Here is a 27,952-nt window from a genome sequence, read left to right as displayed (position 1 = left end):
GATTTGTGATGCGACTGCCTGCTATTTCCACCATTTTCTTCAAAATTTTCCTGTAACCGGTGAGTGAAACATGCAAATTCTTTTTTATTCATTTGAATATTTAATTATTAAAAAAAAAACAGTATTTAAATTTATTGAGTATAATTTATTGCATTTTTAAAAAAATTATTACATATCAGTAATCATTTATTTTATTTACTTTATACAATTTTAAAGTTTTAATAAACATTTATGTCATTTATGTCTATACTTGATTAAATGTTATGTACTGGCTAATTATTTGCCTTACTAATTTTTTTTCTAATTAATTATTTAAATAATAAAATCTATTTTTTATATTTACACTCTTAATTACCATACTAATTATTTATTTAAATTATACTCTACTAAATTAAATACAAAAAAAATTCTACATCCCTACACTTTTTACAAAAAGTAATTTCCATATTTAAATATCTGAGTTCAATAATCATAATTAATATTTTTAATAATTATCTTTAAAGTAAATTATTCACATTAAATAATTTATTCTAATTAACAATAAATTTAAAATTTTTTATTTATAATTACTGATTACTTATTACTAATTAATAAAATTATTTATAAATTCAATCTTAAGACCACCGCGATAAATATATATTTAAAATAAATGTGTTAACTAACAATAGTTAATTAACATATTAAATTTATCTTACAAATGTTTGATTAAAAAAAAATAATTATTTTATAAATTGACTAGTTATAAACACAACGTTATGCCCGTGTTTTAAAAATATATATCATCTATTAATAATCAATAGACATATTTTTAAAAAGTATAGAAAAAATATCATTTAATTTTAAAATTTAAAAAGCTTCGCTGGTTTAAATATTTTAGAATTTTATTTAAAGGCACTTTTAATGGCACTTTTATTTATTTAATTAATTAATTAATTAGTTAAAAAAAAAAGAATAAATATTGTAGAAAAATCTATCGTTAAATTAAAAACATCCCTAAATTACTATTTACCATAATAATCTTAATAGTCTACTCAAATATACAGTCAATACTGATTTTATAATATTTGCCGTGTATTTTATCATTAATTATTAATTAATTAATTAATTAAAAATTAATGATATTATCTGTCTACTGATAAAAACACGCAGTAAATAATTATTTTGTCATATTTAAATTACATATATATATTTAATTGATTGATCAATTAATTAGTTGGTAGTCATTAGAGCAGGTACGGAAATTTTTCCTCATCATCATCGTCAGCATCACTGGATTCTTGACTCGATGGTGGCGTATCTAGTTGTGGTAGACCGAGATCTAAGTATTCCTAAATTAAAAAAAATATATAACGGGTTAATTTTTTTTTTCTTTAACGAATAAATATTTATGAGTTGATATAATGGATCTTTATGGGATCAACATACTTCGTTCGCAGTTATCGTTAGTATCCTATCTAAATCCTCGACAAGTTCTCCAAACATCGGTCGTTCGTTAGGCTGATAACTCCAGCAATCTCGCATAAGCATATATCTAAATAAATAAATATTTATAAATTTAATATTTATTTGTTTAATGATTAGATAGTTAATTAGTATTGTGATATTTACATTTCAATTGAGCAGCAGGGTGGTTTTTCCATCCTGTGTCCGGTTCTCAGCAACTGGAATAATTTTTCTACTGAAGGTACTGATGGGTATGGTGTACCACCTAATGTCATTATTTCCCACAACAGAATACCGTACGACCATCTATATAAATACATTTTTTAAATTATTAATTGATAAATAATTATAATATTAGTTTGATATGTGAAGAAAAAAAATTAATTTTTTTACAAATGAATTCCCGATGAAATTCTCTCTCATTTGAGTACCCACATCAATATATTTGAAAAACAAAAATAAATTACCAAAACTATTAATATAAATAATTGATATTTTCATAAATTAGCAACTTTTTTGAATACATGGTTGTTGGTACTCATTTGACGCGTAATTTCATCCTCAATTCAGCTATGAAATTATTTTTTAACAAAAACTTACACGTCGGACTGAGTGGTGTAAAGACGATGGAAAAGAGCTTCAGGTGCCATCCATTTAACGGGTAGTCTACCATCTGTAGTTTTTCTGTAATAATCATGACAGTGTATGTCTCTAGCAAGACCAAAGTCTGCGATCTTGAGTACATATTCATCGCTAACAAGTACATTTCTCGCAGCTAAATCTCTGTGTATACAACGTCTGCTCGCGAGGTACTCCATACCACGTGCAACTTGATAAGCGAATGACACAAGATCTTTTTGCGTTAATGTTTTTTTTTCTTTGGCATCATTTATTCCATTAGTACCAATTGCCGGCTCATAACCACCGGATGAAGGCCGATGGTCGCGCAAAAAATCACGTAAATTACCGTGCGGTGCAAACTCGACAACAACATAAAGTGGACCACCCTGTGTGCAAGCACCGAGTAAATTTATAATATTAACATGTTTGCCAATCATTTTCATCATTTCCATTTCCGACACTAAATCCATCATCTCAGCGTCAGTGTGTCCTTCTTTCAACATTTTAACGGCAACCACACTAGGGATTCCAGGCTTTCCAGTATTTGTTTGCGCACGTACTACTTTACCAAATGCACCTTCACCCAGAGTATTACCCAGTGCCAAATGCTCCCGTGACAATTCCCAAGCACTGTCTAGTGGCAATTCATATTCTGAAATACTTCCACCGTTACTGTCATCAGAAGTAACTGTTGATTTTTGTTTTTCTATTTTAACAACCGGCAACAGCAATGTCTCTTGAACATTTTGGTCATTAACCAAATTTTGTTTCTCAACAATAACTTTTTTTGTCCATTGAGTTACTACTGCAGCCCGAGCTGTTTCAATTGCCAATAATTTCTTCATTTTTTCACGCTTTAAACGTTGGAATATGTAAATTACCACAACAACTCCCACGGCAAAAAATACAAATAAAACGGCTGCTAGTATATTCAGAAGTAATAGTTGGGGCCGTGCTGTTATTGGTACACGTGGTGGCTCGATACCTATTAATAAACCAAATTAATGTTTAATAATCATTTTATAGGTACAAAAATAATTCCCACATGCTTGCACAGAATAAAATTATTACGCTGTAGAAATTATTTCTGTTATTTCTTTTTTTCTATTAAATTTTCATGAGGTCGTTAGAAATTTTTTAAATCTCAAATATCTAAAAATCGAATTTTTTTTTTTATTTTTTTTCTGTACACTAATAGACTACACTGTAAAAAATTAGCAGCGTGAAACCGGAGTGAAAGACAATTTATTTATTTTTTTAATTCCCTAGGAGTAAAATTCACTCCTAAAAATAGTTAATTTTAATATTTGAATTCCGAATCGCAGTGAATACGAATTTAAATAAAATTCAGATTACTCAGCTGAAAAAAACTCTCTATTTACTCCGTATGCGGAGTGATTTTGTTTTTAAGCTCCTGAACTCCGAGTGACAGAGTGAATTAAAATTCGTAATCACTCCGAATTATGTTCCTGAAAATCAGAACGATTTTCGCGCAACAGAAAAAAAAATTTGCAAGTGAAAAATCTACTGGATGACTAAATTTCTGAAATTTTTTGCTTATAGATGCTGGTATGTTAGCCAAAAATCTTAGACCACTCCCAACTTCCAGAACCCCCTAAGTTGCCCTCATTAATTAATTAACATTAATTTTTTTATTTTCGTTGCTCGACAAACGTTCCGATCTTCAGGTACAGAATTCACTTCCAATTTTTTACAGCGTAGTCTGAAAAATAATTAAAATTGTAAATAAAAACTTACTTTCAACAACAGACAGATAAGCGCTACTAAATGTTTCTCCTAATGTATTTTGAGCAATACATGTGTACCATCCTTCATCTTTTTCCGTAACATTGACGAGTGTCAAAACTTCTGGATTATCAACTCCTCCAGCCTATGAATAAATTTATAAATTAATTACTAGAAAAAAAAAATCCACACAACAAAAACAGTAAAGTAATAACTTTCTAATAGACTACGTACAAGAGCATGCTGTTATCCACAAGTAATATATTCCTAATTATTGCTTGCAACGAGTTAAGATTGCAATGAACCCAGTGCGTGTACATTAATAGAAAAAATTAGCAGTCATGCAATTATTTGGAGGTTTTTTTTATAAAATGCTCCATGGCCCACCTTAACCTCGACCCGTAAGCTCGAATTTGTTACGTTGACAGTTTCAAAGGATTTGTGACGGCCGTGGTACCACTCGAGGTGACGATGTGCGTCAGACAGGACTTCGCAGATAAAACTTGCATTGGTGCCAATCAGGGCTGTTGTATTTACTGGTGCTTGGGTCAGTATCGGACGATGCTGGACACTCTCTATATCATGAAAGATAAACCCAACCACCGATATTACGATATAATTTACAAAGATGATAAATACATAGATAAATTATGATAGGAATAAACATATAATTAATAAAACACATAGGAGTAATATAAAATAACCCGTTTAGATAATAATAATTCCGTTCACCAGACACAAGTACAAAAGGAAAACATATATTTTAATTTATACTGTACACAGTAAACACATATTAAGATGTACACCAGAGTGATTACAAAAAAAAAGAAACAAGAAATCATTTTTTAATAATCTGATAGTCTAATAAATTTTTTGATTTTTTTTTAAGCAATAAAATATAAAAAAAAAATATTTGAAAAAATTGCATTTGTAGTTTATTAAATTTTCTACAGGTGCATATTTTTAGTTTTTGTTTTTTTTTGTAATTGATTTGCTTAAAAAAAATCAGAAAGTTACTAATTGTCTGCTAGCTTCAGGATCATGGTAAAAATACCCAATTTTTTTTTAATCACCCTTGTGTACACAGAGAAAATTATAGGAAATGGTTCCTATAGACAGATGGAATTTACCATAATCGTGGGAAATATTCCCATAATTTATTGGAACTGTTCCATTAATTTTCTCTCCGTGTAATTTGTTTTTTTAGACACAAAGTATTTTATAGCTGAAAGAAGAATTATTTTTTTTGGCTTCTTTTTAAAACATAATACATATGTATATATACTTTAAATTAGGACAGTTTCAAAAGTATAAGCGCGTATATATTTAAGTGATTTGGATAGTTTCCAGATTGGTTAATCAAGAAATCAATCTCACTAACTAAAGATAGAAATTTAAAAATTTATAATAGTAATTTTTTAAAAATAGCTATAATAGATTTTCATTTAAAAATATGCTTTGAAACTGTCTTATGCGATGTATATCTACATATATATTAAACGATGACCATCCACCAAGCGATAGAAAATTTTTTTGCGCAAAGATTTATTGTGTTATGAGATGAATTTCGTGAGGTACCTCCACCGCGTGGGTCTTTATTGCGGCAGTACCTGTAATAATTTTCCTTTTGGTGTTTTTTCATGATCATCTGGATACTCGGCAACCTTTAGCCACTGAATATAAGGCTCCAAGTCTGATACTATTGGACATCGGAAGCTGATTGTACCGTTTATTGCAACAGTTGCATTTTTCGGAAAGCCTTCATTGATGTAGGGTTTGTGCGGGAAACGTTCTGAACCCATTTTATTTATTTTTTTATGGGTACTTATGATTAGATTCTTATACATTGTAAAAAATTTTTAGTCCGCACTGAGGAGTCAAATTTTTGGCCGTGTAAATTATAACGATCACATCGTAATAATAAAAATAATTATCCGGTAATTTTTAACTACAGATATTATGATATATGATGTATATTTATATCTTACCTAGACTGAAAAAATTTCACACTGAATTGCGTAAAGTCCTGGAGGACCATTTTCCAAAAATTTTTTACAATGTATTTAAAATATTTTTCTTTACTATCGTACAGCAAAATGAATTGTCTATAAAAAAAAAGTAATAAAGCTTACCGATAACGTCAACTTTGAAGGTATGATTGATGCACCCAAGAATGTTACAAACAATACATGTGTAATTCCCACCGTCCGTGACCACAAGATCTTCAACCCTCAATGTCCATTTGGACATAATAACCGGTCCAACGGCACGTTTAGGTTCCTCATTATTTTTAAGCCACGTAATGTTGGGTCGGGGATTACCAACACTTGGGCATCTAAGTCGTAGCATATTTCCCGCTGGTTTAACAATTGAATTATGCATCTCATCAGTCTTGTTAAACATCGGAGGACTTGCTGGCGCAGTATGATTATGATCGCCGGCATTTCCGTTCTCAGATTTATCGTTGTCTAAGTCGGTGTCCAAATGCAGTGAACGTGTTTCCGGAAGGTCTATAATTTATTTATTTTGTTAATCGAACTACCAAGGAAAATTACTTAACAGTTATTATATAGTATGATAAAAATTACTTCTTGAACGAAGTTCCAGTTCATTAGTCTCGTCTTCAGGTCTCAGAGCACCTAAAACACTTCCCAATTCGCTGCTCTCATTTGGAAACCCATCGTTTTGCGGCTGTTCAACTTGAATCGTTACATTGCGCCACTGCAGTGTTGATGAATTTTCTAAACGACATCCATAATTTCCACTGTCTTCTATCTCGACATACTTAAATTTAATCGCTTGCTTCAGCATACGAATACGCGGTGAACTACCGCGCAATTCAGTTGCGTCTTTGTACCAATTTATATCTGATTCGTAATCTGTTGGGCAGCGTAATATCAATTTTTCTCCTTCAGGCACAATAACATCAGCATTAGTTGTTTCTAAAAAAATAAAATTATCAAGAAAAATTAATACATATATATTTTATGTTATTTATAAAAATATATTCATCTGTTGCGTAATTTCGATTTCTCAGTTTATAATACTATTATTATTGTTTATATAAGCCAGTAAAATAAATGGTATAAAGATATTCTACGAAAAATTTATACATAACTGTTTTTAGTATTGGCGCCAGAGTACAGAATTTTGAAATAATTTAAGTCTATGAAATTTAAACGCCTACACAATTATAATAAAAATCAATGTTAATTTTAAATGATTTTACTATATGACAAAAATATAAACCAAAGTATATATATTTATATTTTTGCCTAATTAAAATTGATAAATTATCCCGAATATTTTTATTTAAAAAAAAACATTTATTTTAATTAGTGAAAACAGTAAATTTTTTTAAATTTATTTAAATTTAAATAAATCATTTAAGTTAGGACTGTTGCAAAATGCCGGAATGATTAATGGCTGGATAGTGAAGGTGTCACATGACACATCATAAACATATATCTCACTGATGATAATCAGCATGACAATTTTCTAATCCCATTGAGTCTCAGCTTGCCTGTAAGCTTAATTCACTTGACCGATATACTGTCGCAATCTCTCTTCAATATACCCACCGACTCTTCACATATTTATATCTCTATATTTATTATGATATAAATCATTGAGGAAGTCGTCGAGCATTTTCCGTACTTGAACAATTGTAGACAGTAATAAATAATAAAAGTAGTATAATAGAATGAATCTAACTAAATGAATATATAAGTTTTGCTTTAAAGTCTCATTCATGAGCATCCAGAGCTGAGGATTATATATTTTATATATGTATATATATGTGATGTTTGGAATACAGCCAGACCGTTAAATCGCGACACTCCAATGTCCCTTTGGACGTCTGTCTCCATTCCTCCCTTGTCACTCTTCATCCCTCTCGCCATCTTGTCTTTGCTTATTCGTATTATTATTTTTTTATTTTATTTATCAACTCTCTTAAATGTTTTTTTATTTAACTCGGCGCTGAAATGTACGACTAATTATAAACCTAGGCCTGCTGTTACTGCCTTCTTGTGTAAACTATAATCGCGTGTCTCACCTCAGCTCGTCGTCAATCTTATTCACATTCTCGGTTTTACATCATCAATGATTTTCTCTTTCGATTCGAAACGCCTTGCTCAATTACTATTGTTTTTATTCTTTCAAATTCTTAACACTTCGCGCCATTCTGTATTTTCTTTTTTTAAATTCAAACTTTTGTTTCGTTTTTTTAATTTACTTTAATCCTCTTACATTGTGACACGTCTATTTATTATTAAACTCCATTCTCTGACTTTGTTACGAAACTTTACAAACATCCTGTGCTTCAGATGCTAAACAGTGAGTTTCGTTGTTAAAAAAGACCCTCGAGTTTCTCAAATCGATTGAGTTTATTTGCTGGTATATACTACTGCTGTTTAACTCAACGTCTGGATCACACGTGATTTTGAATTTACTCTACTTTTTTTTTCTTTACGTAATTTTTATTTTTTTTAAACCACTGTAATATAAATCACTTAGTCGTTTCGTGAGTACTTGAGTACACAATTTTTTTTTTTTTACATATTTTAATGTCGGATTTTTTATTTTATTTTATTCCTTCATTTTATTATTTTTTGTTTTGCTATGGGTAATTTTTGAACATTTTTTTGTCATCATTAGAGCACTGTTTTTTTTTTTTGCTTATTTAGATAATGATGTCATGAAGCATCTGTAGACGCCAGAATAGATTTTATATATTTTTAAGATAGACAAAAAAAAAATATTAATAAATTTTTCTCATTAAAATTTTATTACTTAAAAAAACTTTAGCAGATAAATAATGAAAAAAAAATATTTCTAAAAAAATGCACATGTCGAAAATTTCATAAACTATACGTGCAATTTTTTAAAATATTTATTTTTTTATTTAAAAAAATTCAAAACTTTTAAATGTCTGGTAAATTTATTTACATAAATTTTTAACATGACTTTTTAAAATTTCTCTTACTTAAAATAAAAATATCTTGTAAAGTAATAAAGATATGAAAAATTTACATAGAATAAATTTTTTAGAGAATTAAATTTTCTAAAAATTTGTTTATGACCTAAAGTACCGTAAAATTAATAGTTTAAAAGTTATGTCGCATAGAAGTAAAAAAATTTTAATTTAATGCCCGGTATAATTTTTTTTATGCTGTGTAATCATTTATAATTTAAAATACTGTGTGAAATACTTGGTCTCATGTTTAGGTATGGAAACTAAAATATCAAAGATTATAAAAAAAAAAAAAAAAAAAAAAAACTGTCAGTATTAAGCGACATTTAGGGTTGCGATGATAATGTATTAATGAAAGCGCGTTTGTTTTTTCAAGTCAGACTCGATCATCGTCATCATCATCATCTTCCATTCCTGTCACTATTTCCAGGTTAAATTTTAGTCGTTCTACGAAAGCAGCCCAATCGCGACAAAATATTCGTTGCTATCATTACATACGAGTCACAACGACACAACGTGCCTCGACAGCTGATTCTAAATTAATGTTTATGCATCATCTTTTCTTTAAACCGAACAGTAAAAAATAATAAAACATCCGGTTATTTTAAATTCAATTTAACTTACAAAGTAACAAATTTTATAACCAACAAGATTAAAATCCAACTAAAAATCTTACTCACTAAATTTATTATAATTATAATTGTAATTACAGTCTATATTAATAATAACAAAAATAAGTATTGTATCGAGAGACTATCCATACATAGAATTGAGGTAGACGTTCTTATATTCACTCTCGTATCGCGCAAGTTCTAAATTTAAAACTAAAGCTTTATAACTCTCTGAAGGCACGTGCCGGCCGTAAATAAATTTGACTTGTCTTTAGTTTTACTTCTTTGCTATTTTTTTTTTTTTTTTTTTTTATTTTATTTGTTTACCTCTTTTTAATTTTTTTAAATTGCAAAAGAGAAATCCTGCGGTGTCAATTTTACGCGACTTCACGTAACTCAAGTTATTGTCTAGCCACAAAAAAAAAAAAAAAAGTAATAATAATAATTTAGATTTTTTTAAAAACAGTAAATTATAAAAAAAAAAATATTTGAAAAAATTACACCTGTAGTTTTTTTAATTTTCTACATGTGCATATTTTTTATTTTTTTTTTATTTGCAATTGCTTTGTTGAAAAAAAAATCCGAAAATTACTAATTATCTACTTTCTTCCGGATCATGGGATTTTGACCTTAACTTTAAAAAAAAAAATTTAAACATCATATGGATGCTAATATACTTTTATTAAATATAAAATGGAGGCATTAAAACAATTTAAAACAATAGAATAATAAAATAAATTATATATATAAATATATATTTTTTTTTCACTGAGATTAACGAATTAAAGAAGGGTAAAGTAGCAGATGTCTTGCTTAAAAGATTCTCCTCTTGTCTCACATCATTATTTATACATATATACATATACATATATATCTCAAGCTCGTCAAATCGCGTCCCGCCATTTCTTTCATTGTACAATTGACAACATTAACCACCATTACGCCATTGAATACATTTAATAGACAAAGGATTGTAGCAGTGCTTCTCATCCATATTTCATTTTTTTTTCTTAGTTTATAAAAAAAAAAATAAAAATTTAAACATAATTATAAAGATTAAAAAAAAATTTCAGTATTAAGAGTAAAAATAAATATTCAAATTTGTATAAATGAAATACAGTAGAGTAGAAAGATATTTTTATGGCAAAAAGAAGACATTCAATGACCGTACAATTGAACAATTGCGTGTAATCATAATAAAATATTTATTGTGTGTAATCTATATTATTAAGAGAATAAGAAAAATTTGTTCCAGCCATATGTGTGATAGAATTGAAGAGAAGGTTGATTTGAATTTGTGCCTTTTCATGGTTTAAATTTTTTGTTGCCAAGTATCGAGACAAATTAATCTATCATTCGAATCAAATTCAAATTACGCGGGAAAAAAAGACGGCCATATTTGTTTTCTTTAAATAAATTAATATTTTAATTATTTTGTAACTGAATATGAGGAATATATATAACTATTATATGTATATATGTATAATTAAAAGAAAAAAAAATTTATACCATGTCTTCTATGATAATAAAAATGAAAAAAAAATTAAGTTAATTTTAGAGGAGAAATTTTAATAAAAAATTAGATTGAAATTATATTTTATAAATTTGGTAGCAATACTCGAGCAGTCACGTAGTGACTGTAGATCGCTGGTATATAATTATATTAAATAGTTTTTTTTTAGTTTTATTATTTATTATTGCAATGAAATAAATAATGAATAGAATTTGACGGTTATTTTGTTGGCGGTATGGAAAAGGTTTGTTGTAGTGATATATATTAGGGTGAAGAAATAGACACATGTGAGTCGCAGGCACAGGTTTAACTTTTAGTTTAGTTTGTCTTCGACGAATTTTTCTCATATGTATATGTATATTTATGTATATATATTGTGTTTATGGGTGACTATGGTTACTGAACTGGGATGACAAGTCGATCGTGGGTGGATCTGTGGACCAGATGTCTTGAGGAGCTTTCTAACCGTCCTAAATGTCAGGGTCTTTGGACAATAAAATATTTTAAAATTTTTAAATAAAATAAAAATTTAATAAGTAGTATTAGTTTAAAATTCAAGATGAGGTAGGATAATTTTATTTTTCTTTTGCTCTTGATTATCATAATTTTAGTGGAATAAATTTATTCAGCAAATTAAATATTAATTTTAATAATTTATAAAAAAGACGCCGGTAAATTTTTTTTTTAAATGAATCTGCTTAACAAGGACCGATTTGAATCACTTATCGACATTAAATTTATTATAATAAAATAACCGATGAAAACTATTTTTAATATAAATCTGCATTGGAAATTTTTTTTTCATAAACAAACGCGACTCACGTTCGCGTATATAATATATATAAATTTATTTATAACAGTGTTCGGATTACCGTTGCTTGGGACAAATAATTCTCAGAAGCTTTTGCGCATCTATACGTTTAAGAATGTTGGTTAATTTATAAGACACTGGGGTATACAACACAGCTCAAGAGAGAATGGAAAAGAGATAGCGAAGAAAAAAAAAATTAACAATAATAATAACAATAAAGACGAAGAAAGAGACTGTCGGATTTATTAGCTGCATAAATTCTAATGATTGGCCATGGACTGCAATTTATGCTCTATTCAATAGATCTTCAATTAATCTCCATAATAATTTGTGGCGTTTATTTATATCATCATCAGTGTAGTTGCACCCATACGTTAACATTTATACATATGTTATATGTTAAATGTATTTTATAATTCTTGGTGCTGTGAATGTGATTTATCTCATAGACAAGATCAAGAATTTTATTTTTATTCTTTTTGTTTTTTGAATAAAAAAATTTTTTGCGCCCTGCGGGCAAGATTCATCATCCTAATGTTGCTGCTGGTTATAAAATCGCTACTGAAGATCTTCTTGGAGGCTGTATCAAGTGCTGGAGGAAATTTGATCGCTTTATGAGATTTAGCTACACCACTATATGTTATATATGTATTTATATATATAAATATATGACTAGTGTAGTGTAGAGATATCGTATGGGAGGTATTATAACGAAAGAAGTGAAATAATTCATGATTTCTGGGTGGGAATTTTCTGATGTTCTTGCCTCTGTAGACTCGATGAAAACACGTAATTTATTTTTTATTAAAATTATTACCATCTCATATTTATGAAGAAAAAAAAGTGTTAATGGGTTTTTAAATAAAATTTATTTATGTCCTTTTAAATTTTACTTTTTTAAATTAAAAATTTTTTAATTATTATACATAAATTTTAAAAAATTACTAGATATAAATTCTGTCAGAATTTAATTTGCAAACATATTATTGGTTCAGAAATTTTTTGAATTAATTATAAGTAAGGACAAGATTTTTGAAATTAATGGTGTCAAGTTTTTGATATTACGGCGAAAATATTGGTCTTATTAAAAAAGTTTTCAAATAAAAGTTGTTCAAAATTTAATTTTCTAAAAAAAATGTCTTTTATAATTTTTTTTTAAGACTAATAAGAAAGCCGTAATTTTAAAATTAAGATTTTCATAATTAACAAGAATTTGAATCGTTCATTCTGAATCTTAATTTTATAATTACGGCGGAAATATTGATCTTATTAAAAAAGTTTTTAAACAAAAGTTGTAGCAAATTTAATTTTCTAAAAAAAGTGTCTCTTATAACTTTCTCTTAGAACTGATAGGAAAGCCGTAATTTCAAAATTAAGATATTCATAATTAACAAAAATTTGAATCATTCATTATGAATTTTAATTTTTAAATTACGGTGAAAATATTGGTCGTATACAAAAATCATAAGAGACATTTTTTTTGAAAAATTGAATTTCCTACAACTTTTGTTTCAAAACTTTTTTAATAAAACCAATATTTTCACCGTAATATAAAAAACTCTCATCATCAATTATTAATTATTATTTTTAAATTAACGCAAAAATCCTGGCCCTACTTATAAGTAACGTAAATTTTTTTTTAACGTTTAATTTTCATTGAAAATTTAAAAATAATTCTTTTTCATGAAAAGTATCAACAGATGAATTTTTATTAAAGTCACATCTTGATATATTTTTATAGTTAAATAATGAACTCACCTAGACGAATAATTCGTGTATTGACAGAATAAATCCCAAGTAATAATAACAGAAGGGTGATGTAAAATCTGTAATTTTGAACCGCCATCCTGTCTGGATGCACATACACTCGAAAAATTCAACTAAGCTGCAACATGAGCCTTGTAGTCTGCAAAAAAAAAATGAAAAACCCAAAGTTAATATTTACAACAACATTAAATTATAAATCGTGGGCGCAACCTTCTATTTAAAGACATACTATATAATTAAATATATATTTTTCTTCTCGGCACCTCAACTACTCGATCCAATTCTGGGGAATAGATACCCCATATAATATTTTCCAGACCAGAAAATTTTTGGCTAGCATCCAAAAGTGAAAATGCACTCATAAAACCCCGTCTACATTATTCTCATCTCATTCTTACACTTGGCTTTCTCTTTTCATCTCACACTTATTTATCTCTTTCTCATTCTACCCAATATACCTTATTCTTATGAGATATTGTGTAGAGTAACACGTGCGTTTAAAGCCGCATACAACACTCGAATAAGATGAGAACTAAAGCACCCGAAATTCAAAGACCAAGATGAGACACTCGCGAGTGTTTACAACCATAAACTAAAATAGTCGTATAAAAGAGGCATTTTATTATTAAATTTTGCGAGGGAGAAAGTGCATTCCATTATTTTTTGTCTTTTTTTTTTATTATTATCATTATTAAGATTAAGAACAAATGATAATTCATCCGCAATCCCCTTGATCGCGAGTTAAAATAAAATAAATAAGTTGTCACTTAAAAATAATTCCCGCCAATTTATTTATAAATTTGAATAATATTTTTTAAATTTACACTAATTGTCATTTTATCTTTCCGACAAAATATATTACATATATATCAAGCTTAAAAGCTTAGTATACGTCATCAACTTTATAATATATACACATTAATATTTATTTTTTAATGCATTTTGCAAAGCCCAAAAAAATCCTCGGCTTTTAAAACAAATTATTTTGAAAATCTTATTGTGCACTTGTCACTTTTTTTTAACTTTAGAAAAATCTGTTTTTTTTACCCTTTCATGTTATTTTAAATACATATTTTCTCTAAAAATATTCATTCAAATATTTAAAGATATTTTTGTTATTTTTTTCGAAAATAAACGTATCTAATCTAGCATGTAATAGATATTATTATAAATACTTTTAGGATTTTTATTTAAATATTTACATTTACTCGGGCGAAAAATATTTGAATATAAATAAAAATACCGACGTTTGAAAAGTTGTTAATGCGTTACAAATTCATTTTATACTAAATTATCGATGCCGTTTGTCATAATTTGTTATGGGTTAGGTTTTCTATAAAATTTCTGGGGTCAAAAATCAAAATATAATAGAAATTTATCTGTAAAATAAATTTTTTTTTTTGAAAATCAAACAAAAACTAATTTTTTACTCTTTAAATTTATATTGCGCCAAAACTATTGGTCTTACAGAAAAAGTCATAAGGAGCTTTTTTATAGAGAATTTAATTTCCTACAAAATTGTATTCATACATTTTTGTCATATTTTTGATGGTTTAGTCATAATTTCAATTTAAAGACCAAACATCATTTATTGTGTCAGATTTTTAAATTAAAATTTTTAAACTCCATACTTAAAATTTAAATTACAAGTTTTCTATTGAAGATACGACAAAAATATATGAGTACAAATTTATAGAGAATTAAATTTACTAAAAAAAATAATTCTTTAATTTTTTCTGTAGACTCAATAATTCATAAGTTATTTTGACTTAAACTTTAGTTTGACTTAAAAAAAACTTTTTTTTTTTTTTAATGGTAATAATGATAATCTTAAAGAGTCAATGCCTTCAAAAGGATTAAGGGCTTTCTCTTTTTTATTATTCAAAATCGTTTTTAATTCCATCAAATGAAAATCTCATAATAATAACCTAAGATAAATATCAGAATATTAAAATAGGTTTAACTGAGATTTATACCGTAAAAAAAAATCCCACGTAAATAAAAAAAAAATATTCTAACCGTATAAATAAAAATAAAACGTTTATGATAAAATTAACACGTTTATTTAATTTAACTATAAAAAATACGACTTCAGTATTTTTTTTTTAAATTGTCTCTTATTACAAAATCAATTTCATCATATTAATAGAAACTTAATAATATTCCAATCAAATAAATTATTTTCACGTACAATAAAAATGTGTAATTGCGTTTATTGAACCGGAAATAAATTTATTCTTCCGCGTACGCACGTCCGTTTTAAAATTGCATAATGCATTATAAATCTTTAGTTACTCTATAAGTGCTTTGTAATTAAATAGAAAAAATTTTTTTATTTTTATAATTAATAGTAATAGTGATTTAATAACAAAAGTAGTGTAGATTCATAAGTAATCAGTGAGTTAATTTATAAACGCTAATGCAGAGTTGAATAAAGGAAATTGTCTATCAAATAAACTCAAAACAATTTTCGAAATTATATATAATAATAGGATTAATTTTTTTTTATTTTTGTCTAGAGTCTAGACTTATGGAGATAGACCTCGAATTATAGTTGAATCGAAGGTCTTTTTCTCTTTATTTCTTTCTTTCTCATACATATACATGTTTATTATTTTTACTGACTCACAACACGAATTAGGATTAGATTATACTTTTCATTAACACTAGGGTGGTCTTAGTATTTAAATATTTTATTTTTTTTATTTAAATTTTACCGCCAAAAAAACCATAAAATTTTTATTTATTTAAATTCAAATAAAAAACATTTTTTTTTAAGCCCGCAGTTCGTTACTTGAAAAAGAATTTAAAAAAAGTATAATTTTCAAAAAATTATTTAATTATACTTGCGCACGTGTATGCGTTTGAATCCTCGAGATTGTTCTTCAGCTCGCGCCAAACCACATGCCGTTTTTTTAAAAATATTACACAAACTTATGCGCACATGCATCTGTATGCACACGCATGCATAAAAATGTGAAAATAAATTCCAAACATAAACTTGTGTTTTAAGTTTATAATATACGGAGGTACGGAAATGCAAGCGCTAAATGCATAGGTACGAACGCACTGATAGTTGGGCGGTTAAAAAAGAAACGCTCACGGTCTTTTGTTAGCTAAAGTAGGCGTTAGATTGCATTGTCTAACGGATTACAAATAATTCACACATATAATGGAAGTATGTAATGGTAGTGTGCATTCTCAATCCATTTTCGTTGTCTAATGCGTACTAAATCATGAGTTAAAACATTCAACAAACCATCTTGGGTCTTGACTTGGGTCTGGCTTGGGACGTTGGGACCTCGCCTACGCTTTACCGACCATAGATAATACCCGTGACGAGCATAAAGAAACGATTTTATATATAATAATAAATATATATGTATATATAAATGTACGTGCGTTGCCGTTTCACACCACACGTACATAACAATCACTATTGGCTGGTTACGCTATTAGAATATATATTTATCATCGGTGCAGTCAGAGAATGCTCATTTGAATTTTTTTTTTTTTTTTTTTTTTTTTTTTTTTTTTTTTTTCAAATTTACCCTCGTGTTGCCTTGTAACTTTTTTATCTGCACGCTATCGCAGGTAAATAAGACTAAGGTACGTTATATATATCAATATGTATATGTATATATATATATATATATATATATATATATATATATATATATATATATATATATATATATATATATATTTGTGCAGTGATAATTTTGTCTTAGGGTTAAAGTTTTAAGAAACATACGTTTACTCACGGATTTTAGTTAAGATAAAATTTTTACGGCATCTCGTGATTAAACTATTGATTTTATCACAATTATCCTCAGGAGCTTTTTTAAAGTAAATTTAATTCTCTACAAAATTGTTCATATACATTTTTATCGTATCTCGTTTAGTTTACGTATAATTAAAATTTTAAATATTTTTCCGCGGTCTTCAAATTTAAATCAACTGATTTCTGTGCGAAAAAAATTTACATAGATCAGGATTTAATTGAAACCTTATGTTTCGTGGTTTTTTTTAATTTTTTATAAAAAATATTTATAATTAAAAAAAAGAAAAAATTGCAAAGCAACTAATCGCCGGCGCCACAGTTTCCGTTTCCAAGAAATAACATCTCCCCACTTCCTATGTAACTTCAAACATCTGCTGGGTCCAGTAAATTTTTTTTAACTCCGGAAAAACATCCCGACAGTCATGGTACGTTTACTAGGGTCAAAAATCTATTAAAAAATAAATCTAAATAATTATTGTGTTTATAATCGCTTGTTTACACGTCCATTGATACCTTATCAATTCAGGTAACTCAGCATTGAACTTGATTGTGACGTACTATCTCTTCTTTTATCTCTCATAAATAAAAAAAAAAAAAAAAAAAAAAAAAAAAAAAAAAAAAAATGTGTGATCGTGTATGATAGTAAAGTGTAGAAAGATTGAATTTTATTATTTTAAAATGGAAATTTAAAAAATTTAAGATGAGGAAACAAGATGGGAAGTGAAGACTTAATGTAACACGTTAGCTCGTAAAAATCCGAGCCTTTGCCCCCACCGATAGTGAAACGAGTGGGCCACGCTCCTCCGCACGCGTACATCGTCTGATCATCGTAATGGACCGTTTCCTGAATAGAACAGCCGCAGACGGTAGTGGTCACTCTCTTGCTTTTTACTCTCAAGAGTAGATATAGTCTCGAGACTACTCGATACCAGACTCTTTTACTTTGCCTGCTTGTTACTTACTCATATGTAAAAATATATATACATATACATGAACATATACATGGATAAATTATTCGCTATCATATATATTGGAGAGAATGTTATAATGTAGTATAGTACTCGTAATAATCCACTAGTCCCTTATATTATATTACACGCAGTGAGTGCATTATGTGTTCATGAAGAGTTTGCTTGACCCGAGGGACATCTCAGACATTACATACCCAACTAATGATCTGGAATCTTTATTTTTTTATCAGTAGAGTACATATTAAATAACAAAAAAAAATTCATATTTATTTTATGATCCTGAAGTAAGCAGACAATTAAAAATTTTTGCAAAAAATCAATTTCAAAAAAAAAAAAAAAATTAAAAAAATGCGCATGTAGAAAATTGAAAAAACTACAGGTGCATTTTGTTTAAATATTTTTTTTTTTTTATAATTTACCATTTTTTTTTAAACTCAAAAATTAGTAGATATCGACTAACTTCAGCATCATTTTATTTGAATTACAATAATAATGCAGATAATTAGTATCCACTTAAGCCAGTTTAATTTAAAAAATTCTAATCTGCATCATTAATTTAATTTTTTTTATTTATCTCATTATTTTTAAATCTAAAAAAAAAAAAATTTTTATTTTTATTTAAATGAATATTTTTTTTCTCAAGTACAAGCGCATCTGCAGTGCATTAAAGGTCTGGTTCATTAGAGAGCTTCCTTCTTAACGAGCAACAACGTTAGCATTGGCAGGACGCTTTTCCTGAGACTAATTTTAATTCTAAGAATAATTTTACGGTTTAAAACTAAAGCATATTTTTCTAAAGCTTTATGATACGATAAATATGAAAATCAAATTTTTTTTTGGTGGTTAATTAAGAGTTAAACATTAATTTATAATCAATACATGAAACAGGAAATTGTATTGTGGTTTTTATTATTATTTTGGGCACCGGAAGTGACAAAGACACGTGACATTTTGAACTTTGACCTTATCGAATTAATAACACTGCAGCTTATTTTTAAAAATTATGGATTTATTTATTTATTTTTTTTTTTACAAGCACTTTTGTAAAGTATTATTATAATTTACGGTAAAAAACTAACAAATACTTGAAGATCCGGTTGAAAAAAAATTTAAAAAAAACATTCGTGGGTGTTTATGCAAACGATTTATAGTAATAAAGAAAAGTAAAGAAAAGAAAAATAAATGTAAAGAAAAAAATATGTGAAGAGAATGAAAATTTAGTATTTGGAGGACGTTACCATCGTGACTCACTTCCAAAAGTTTCAATTTTATTTATTTATTTATTTATTTAAAAAAAAAGCCGAGAATTGGATTTTAATATGGGGTCGAATTTGAATTTATGAAAGTAGAAAAAAAAATTTTTATGAATACAGAGTGGCAAACAAAGAATTAGTTTTCCTGGTCGCTTTGACTGCCAACGAAATTTAAACACCAATTGCTTCTTATTCTACAAACTATACACCATAAAATACGCGTGCAGACAAACAAGTTTTATTAGTAAGAATGAACCCACATGATTCGTACTTTTAACGACTACTCACTACTGACTCTCGCTTAACAATAATCTTTTATGTCTACATATATATTCTGAGGCGGATTATACACTATTTTTGACAATAGCTAATCGGGGAATTGTTCAAAAAATACGTGAGAATTTTATATTAAATTTTTTTTTTTTTTTTTTTTTTCAAATAAACAAATTTTTGAAAATTTTACAATTATCCAAAAGTACATCACTAATTTTTAACCTTAATTAAATTTTCAATACTCAATTAGTCATATCTCAAAACTTTTTTTTTAAATTTTCTCCATTTTTGTAAAAAAAATTTTTCTCTGATAATTTTTCAAAATCAAAAAATTATTATCAAAATCTATAAGCTGATACAAGCAACCAGTTATATTTTTTATTTTCCAGAATAAATAAAAAATTTTTAAAAATTCTACTTTTGAATTTTTACCGCCAAAAATAGTGAGACCGTACTTTTGGTTAATTATTTTTTTATCATAAAAAAAAGTAAAATAAAAAATGTTGTATCATTAAATTTATGCAGTTTCATGACATCATTAATATAAAATTTTTTAAAATTCGCGATCCCTATAGGCGGTCTTGTAAAATCCACCTGCATTCATTTCACTGTTGTTAAGTGTCCACGACACGCGACTCTTTAAAATGATATCCACACGCCTACAGATTTATATCCGCATACATACATATATATATATATATATATATATATATTGCATAGATATATATAGATGATTTGATCGATGAGCAATCATCTTTAAGTCATCTTTCTCAACCACGTGTATACTTAAGACCCGAGATTACCGATAAAACGCCAACAAGAAATTATACTATTAATATCTCCAATAAGAAATAGATATTAATGAATATATATTAATAACAAAGTATAATAATAATTACAGCATAGTGATAAGAATAAAAATATGAATATAAATCGATAATCAATTGAATTACATTAAACATTACGTAGCATAGGACATACCTAAGAAATCAAATGCTTAACGAAATATTTGCTTTATATATTTTATTACATGCGAATGTATAGTTGTATGATATAAAATATATACGAGATGCATCTCTAATCACTCGACCCTGGAATAGAGTAAGTGAATAATTTAAATGACAAATGTAATTCAATAATATAACTTTAAATTGCGCATGTGAATTGGAGCATTCAATTGTATAATAAAAGTATATTGTTTAATTTTATAAATCAATTTTTATATTTTTATTTTTATTACTGAGGCTCTGATTATAAATTATCAGTCATTTTTAATTTAAGGGAATTTTGGGTTAAATTAGAAAATTTAATTTTTTTTTTTTTTTTTTTTTGAATTACTGAGGGCAAGCTGACCAGCCTAGACAACCCGCCAAATTTCAAACTTTTAATGAAAAAAAGATTTTTTTTTTTTGGGGTTTTCTGAATTATTTTAGTCAAAATTGGAAAAAAACTGACTTTGAGGTAAAATGAGCCACTTCAGAAAAAAATTTTAACTGACCCAACTGTTCAGGCTAACCAACTTGCCCCTCAATTTTTTAAAAACCATAACTAAAAATTTGTAACCACAAAAAAATAAATTTTTACGGACAAAATGGTGTTCCATTTTGCCCCAGGTTCTCTTTTACAAAATGTCGGTTAAAAAAAATTTTCAATTAAATAAAATAAATTTCTTTATAATCCATAATTTTTTTTTTAAATTAATGAAGACAAATTGGCCAGCCTAGACAACGCGCCAAATTCAAAAATTTTATTAAAAAAAAAGAAAAATTTTTTTCAAGTGTTTTCTGAATTATTCTAATGAAAATTCGAAAAAACTGACTTTGAGGTAAAATGGGCCACTTTTCAGAGAAAAATTTTAACTGACCCAACTGTTCGGGCAAACCAACTTGCCCCTCAATTTTTTAAAAACCATAATTAAGAATTTTTAACCACAAAAAAAAAGTTTTACGCAGAAAATGTTGATCCATTTTTCCCCAGGTTCTCTTTTACAAAACTTCATTAAAAAAATTTTAATTAAACAGAATAAATTTCGTTATAATCCATAGCAACAGTTTGCGTGTTTGTCATCATCTTATCTTATAATCCTTATTGATTCTTTAGCATGAAAAAAAAACCAACTCGCCAATCACTCGACCTCGTTGCGCTAGTTCCGCCAATTAAACTCATCGTGAGCATAACATATCGTGGTTGGTTATTGCTGTACGCGGTCTCATACTGATTAAGACTAAATTTAATAAGATTTCTGGGAATAAATCGAGTACCGTGAGATATTATTTATTTATTTTCGGTTCATACTCTTCCAGTATCTTCTTATTTATAACAATAGAAATTTAATTTGAATAATAATTATAATTATAATATTAATAACCGTGTCTTGAGTACCAATTTATTTATATTAATCTACTGTCTGCAATATAAATCCCAGACCTTGTAGGGCTTTCAAGTGGTTGTCGCTAACACGTGAATAATAAGAACATTGAGAGAGAGTAGAGAGTTTTAACCAGCGAGTTGAGTCTGTTTAATCTCGATTGGCATCGAATAACATATATATACATATATATATGTATGAATATGCTTTAAATCCACACGGCAACTCATGTATATATAATTTAATATGTTGTTCATGTGCTCGCGTATATCTGTACGAGGGAGAGTCGAGGGTGGCCGATTGGGAGGACATGAATGAGGATAAAAAATAATAATTATAAACAAAAAAAAAAATGTTTGTATATATATAAAAAAAAAATAGTAAAGTTAGGTTTGAGCTTAAGTGTATGTGACACGATCCCACGGGAATGAAAGCGTGCCTGGGATTCCGTCTTCTCGAGCATGTGAATCAGGAACAGTTAAAGAAGTTACTTTTAAGATTTATATTTACAAAAAAAAAGTTACTTGAGAACCTTGAAGTCTATCTGGAACGCTGAGTGGTTCTTTTTTTCAAATGCCCAGTGGCTTTTAATTATGTCTGGAATTACATATTATATATATCTATATAAAAAATAAAAATGACTACTGTATAACTTTTTGTTAAAGTAAAAAAAAAATCTATTTCATTCAATTGCTTCTCATGCTCGAACTATTAATTTTAGCGACATTAGTCTCAGGAGGTTTTTTTTAGAAAATTTCATTGCGAACAAAAGTGTCTATATGACTTTTTACAGTTTCTTTTATAGTTTAGCTGTTATTTATATTTAAATAGACACGATAAAAAGAAGATTGATTTTATGGGTATTTTTATTGGTCAATCGGTGTTAAGATTCCGATTTAAATGGGAAATAAGACCAGTGGTTGCTTCTGCGGTTGGATAATGATCTCCGAAACCCATCTATATACCCATCAATCCTTTATGTATATTTATATTTATAAATATACGTATGGATCTGTATCATACACGTCCGCGAGTTAAGTATGAAGCGTGAAATACGGACGCCTGACAGGACCCACCTGGTCACGAAAAGTATTCAGGTTTTGCTTGCTACACCACCGATATACAATAATATATTTACTCATATATCCACATATATAAATAAAAAAAGCTTAAGCAAATAACCTGTTACCACAACTTTTGCTTTACTTTTTCTTGTCTTGTCTTCTCCATCTGTCTCGTTAACTATTTTTTACATTTTTTATCTTTTTACTTCTAATCCCTCATACCAATAATCTCACATATGTATAAAAACCAAGACAAAAAAAAATTATTTTTCATTTTATTCTATTTCTAATCTAATTATTTTTTTTATTGAGAATTTTTGTTCTCTTGGTAATTTTTTTTTTTAAGTGATGACTCGCATGAAGAACTTGAACTTTTACGGTTGAGAAAGCTTTCAGTGTTATTACGGACAACGAGCAAGAGTAATTAGCGTGAAAGACGGGACGGTAATATATATATATATATATATATATATATATATATATATATATATATATATATATATATATATATATATATATATATATATATATATATATATATATATATATATATATATATATATATATGTGTGTGTGTGTAAGATGCATCAGAACGAATTAGTTGGGCTCGTGCGCGTATGTTTTTCATTATTATCGTTTTTATTTATTTTCATTATTAATTTTAGTTTTATTGTAAGCATCGAAGCATGTGGTCTTGTGGTTATACATGTTTCAATGTAGATCGTTGACATTTAAGACATGGCGATTATCCTAGATAGATGAAAATGTGTAACTAGTGTAGAGTATCGCGAATTATTCAACTGATGAGTGTGTATATGACGGCATTAGTTGCTGATGTCTGAGAGGGTATGTTGGGACTCATTTAAGCTGGTATGTGTGTTAAAGATATAGACAGATGACTTGGATTCCGTGAAGCGGCTACGCTTGATTTACACCCAGTTACTTATTTTTATTTTTATTTTACTTTTATTGGGAGCTTTTTTATTTTACTCCGCATTCTTACTCGCCTTATTCTTCTGTCATCAACCAACTAATTGCGCAATCAACGACAATTGTCCAAAAAATATTACCCGCGGATTATATATTATATTTTTTAAATATTTTTTTTCATTAAATTTACATTTACATAAATTATGGATTCATCTAAATGGGTCATTTATAATTAAAATAAAATTATTTACATGATTTTATTATCGAGAAATATTTTGAACTGCAGCCAAGTCGCGTATGTGAAAAAATTATAAAAATACTCAAAATTTATAAATATTCTTATAAAAAATTAAGTATAAAAATTTTACCGCCTTGTTATGTCTGGCCCATTTTACCTCACATCCAGCAAACATATATAAATCTTAATGTATATTATTCATCTTAATACAAACGTCTCATGTTGTGTATGTGTATATATTTAAACATGTCACAGGACTATGGCTAATTTATTTTCGCTCGGCGACCGACTAAATCTTGACCGTCAGGTCGTTAAGTTCATCGTTAAACTCCAGACCGCTGTATAATATAATAGACTAATCTTACACTGAATTACTGAATTACTAACCGCTTACTAAATCTATTTAGTTTCTCGAAAATACATTTTTTTATGTAATTTTATTTTTATTATTTTACTCACATCTCCCACTCTTCTCTAAAAAATTTTATTTTTTTTTTTACAAGTTATTTTAAAAGCCGAAATTTATTTTAAACGTCGCTTAAAAATATCTAAATACCTCAACAAAAAATATATAAAAATTAAATATAAATTTTTTTTTTTTATTTATAAATTAATAATCATTAATTTATATGTGCAAGTGTGAGTTTGAAAATTTATATATCATCTCAATAGACATAAAATTATGATTTATAAACGTAAATTAATTCCCGAGAAAATTGAATCTTTGCCGTTTAAAATCCTCAGTACCAGTATCGACAGTAATTACACGTCTGCGATCGGTTGTAGTAGTCAGTAGTAATAAAAAAAAAAAAAAAAAAAAAAAAAGAAATTAAATAAATTAAACTAAGAGTGAAAATGTTGACGCACTTTTATAATAATTAATCTTCTTCATCATATTTTTAATTATTTTTTTTTTCTTCTCGATATAGTCTTGATCATAATAAAGCGTATCATAACTCGCGGTACGTTTTGTGCAATAACTAACGATCCATTCTACTGACAATTATTACTTACAGAGGTCAATGACGTTAATACATTTGATATTAATAATTAATTATATTTTTATTTATTGGTTTTTTATTAATGGCCATAAAAAAAAAAAAAATATTTAATAGGGTTGGGTGGTACTGAGAGTACTTACAACTATTATTATATTCTCACAGAAGTTTAACCGACAATCACTTGTATTATCGTCTTATATATGTGGTATGTATATGTATATGTATATATATTAAATAAACCACTCCAGTGTAGTATATAATATTAAATCCAAATCAGAGCTCTGTGTTGTGTTTTGTATTCATATGAATGAGAGTTGTTGGGATCGGTTTTGTGGTTCGGGCTGTAGTGTGATCTGTCAAATAAATCGCAGACTTCTTCTTGTACACTCTGTTGTCAGACTCTGTAGTACTTTCTTACTCTTACATTACATATATAATATGTCAGTATCATGAGGGTACTAAAGGGAGTAAGATATTATGCTTATATATATCTGATACTTATATATATTTATAGAGTAGTTGATTCATTAATATAATCCTGGGCTAACAAAGAGATTAGAAAAGTAGAAGACAGTGGAACAACTGTAAAACTGTTTCGGAGTTTAAATATAAATTCATTTTTATTTTATCATTACTTGAATTTTTTTTTTTTTTTTTTGAAAATTAATTCATAATTTTCAGTATTTTTTTGGTGCAATAAAATTATACTCAAGGTCTGTTTACATTTAAATTTACCTTGTACCCTCATATATATTTAAAGACAAGACTACTTGGCTATTAAATTTATTAACCGGAAGCTTGTTTGTATCTAAGTTGTAATCTTATTACAGGTCAACTGTCAATTTAATCTTACCGATGTCTTTTTAATTTAAATTTGTGGTTTTAAAAACAAAAAACCCCGCGGTTATTTAAATATTAATTATTTATTTTTAAATATTTAAAAATTCATAAGGTCAGTGGTGTGTAATATATAAGATTATAAATGAATTTACAGTTTACAGTTCAATTGAACTGTGACTCAGCCCGCTGGGATATAACGTGATTGAATTTACGACAGCAGTTACACGCAAAACTGGATCAATGTTTATTATTATATATTTTTTAAATATTTATTTTTTAATATCTAATACGTCAATCAATTATTTAAAGATTTTAATCATAAATTATTAAAAAAAAAAAAAATTCTTTCATTTCGTAATTTATCTATTTAAATAATTAACAGAATAAATTTTTTAAAAAAACTCGTTTGTTATATATAAGTATATATAGACAAAATAAATGCAGTACTAATTGAATTGACGTAGATAATAAATGTTTTTACTTTTAAAGAGATGGCTGTAAAATTAAATCCAATTGCCATCGAAGGTACTCATTAGATTTGTCGTTAATGTTTTTAATTCGTTGTTTTAATTAATACGTGATTTATTTTTTAATAATAATAAATTTAATCGTTTATGGTGACGGCAATCTTTAGCATCATGATAGTAAACTTTCTTGGGATTAATCGCGTAGTATCGATGGAATCGTAATAGCTAATACTGTACCGTAAGATCAATTAGCGGACTAACGAACTGCTATTGTACAATTTATTTATCTCTTAAGTGAATTCTATCGACGATAAATATACTCTGTGTAAAGACTTACTAACAACATATATCATTTATAATTATAACGTATGTACTTACTATTTAAACTATTTTTATTTTAATTTTTTTTTAGTCAATTCCCGCCTTGTTTTTATTTATTAATCAGACATTTGAATTTTTTTATTGCTCAAGATCATAAAAAAAAAATATATATAGAAGACTTACCACAAACTTAATTGATAAAATCACGTTAAATAAAATTTATGTCTTGTTCAATTTAAAATCTTCTTTAATCAATCTCACAGTTTATAAAATTATAAATTATTAAAATCCCTACCGGAAGTCTTATTTATTTTTTTTATCACTAACACAAATAATTCACTGCCAGTCACATTAATCCCAAAATTACGGCACACATCACAAATTTTTTTTTTTTTTTTGCTTTAAATAATTATTAATTTAGGTGATTTTAAAAGTTAATTGTGTTAATGATGATGTTAATTAAGATTGATGAGTAGTTAATGTGATAGAGCTTCTGAGGTGATTCAAGGAGCGACACTGACCGACGTTTATCCAAGGATGCTCTCAGGAAGCTCGGGGCGAAGTGCCAGAGCGATGCTTGAAATAAACCGCTCTCGCCCACATCTCTCTCCGCCAACCCTCGTTCCACGTTCCCCACTACTTACATCAGTAGCTATATATATATAAATATATATATACATGAGTAGAGAAGCTGAATACTTAGACGCTAACTTAAAAAAGTTCTCTCCCCACCAGCACCCCCATCGACACCCACCCTCTCTACCAGTGACGCCGTGTGTCAAGTCGGCGTTTTGTCGTACGCACACGTGCGTATAGTAAGAGCTCGTATCGTATCGGCGCATAATGTTAGAGTAGACACTCTACGCTACAGTACACTAGTCGCATCGCGGATGTGATGCTCCGTGCTTTCGTTCGTCTAGATCTTATGCGCGCATCATCTTAGATATCAACTATT

The 27,952-nt window shown here is 27.6% G+C and overlaps 1 protein-coding gene across 2 annotated transcripts; it reads right to left on the bottom strand.

The window, feature by feature from the left end:
- Nucleotides 1-428: 428 nt before the first annotated feature.
- LOC103569982 (fibroblast growth factor receptor homolog 1) lies at nucleotides 429-27,546 on the bottom strand. 2 transcript variants are annotated; one of them, XM_008547562.2, is made up of 10 exons: nucleotides 27,181-27,546; nucleotides 13,479-13,626; nucleotides 6,399-6,752; nucleotides 5,943-6,320; nucleotides 5,421-5,602; nucleotides 3,823-3,955; nucleotides 2,044-3,049; nucleotides 1,609-1,749; nucleotides 1,426-1,531; nucleotides 429-1,328 (listed from the first exon to the last, which is right to left on the bottom strand). In XM_008547562.2, the coding sequence occupies exons 2-10, from the start codon at nucleotides 13,564-13,566 to the stop codon at nucleotides 1,224-1,226; spliced, it is 2,493 nt and encodes an 830-aa protein (XP_008545784.1). In that variant the 5' UTR covers nucleotides 13,567-13,626; nucleotides 27,181-27,546; the 3' UTR covers nucleotides 429-1,223. The 2 variants fall into 2 exon arrangements, with proteins under 2 accessions (XP_008545784.1, XP_008545783.1); XM_008547561.2 differs by lacking the exon at nucleotides 5,421-5,602 and adding an exon at nucleotides 4,198-4,385.
- Nucleotides 27,547-27,952: the final 406 nt, after the last annotated feature.

Source organism: Microplitis demolitor, chromosome 10, assembly GCF_026212275.2.
Source record: "Microplitis demolitor isolate Queensland-Clemson2020A chromosome 10, iyMicDemo2.1a, whole genome shotgun sequence".
NCBI lineage: Eukaryota > Metazoa > Arthropoda > Insecta > Hymenoptera > Braconidae > Microplitis > Microplitis demolitor.
This window is presented reverse-complemented; position numbering and strand designations above follow the sequence as displayed.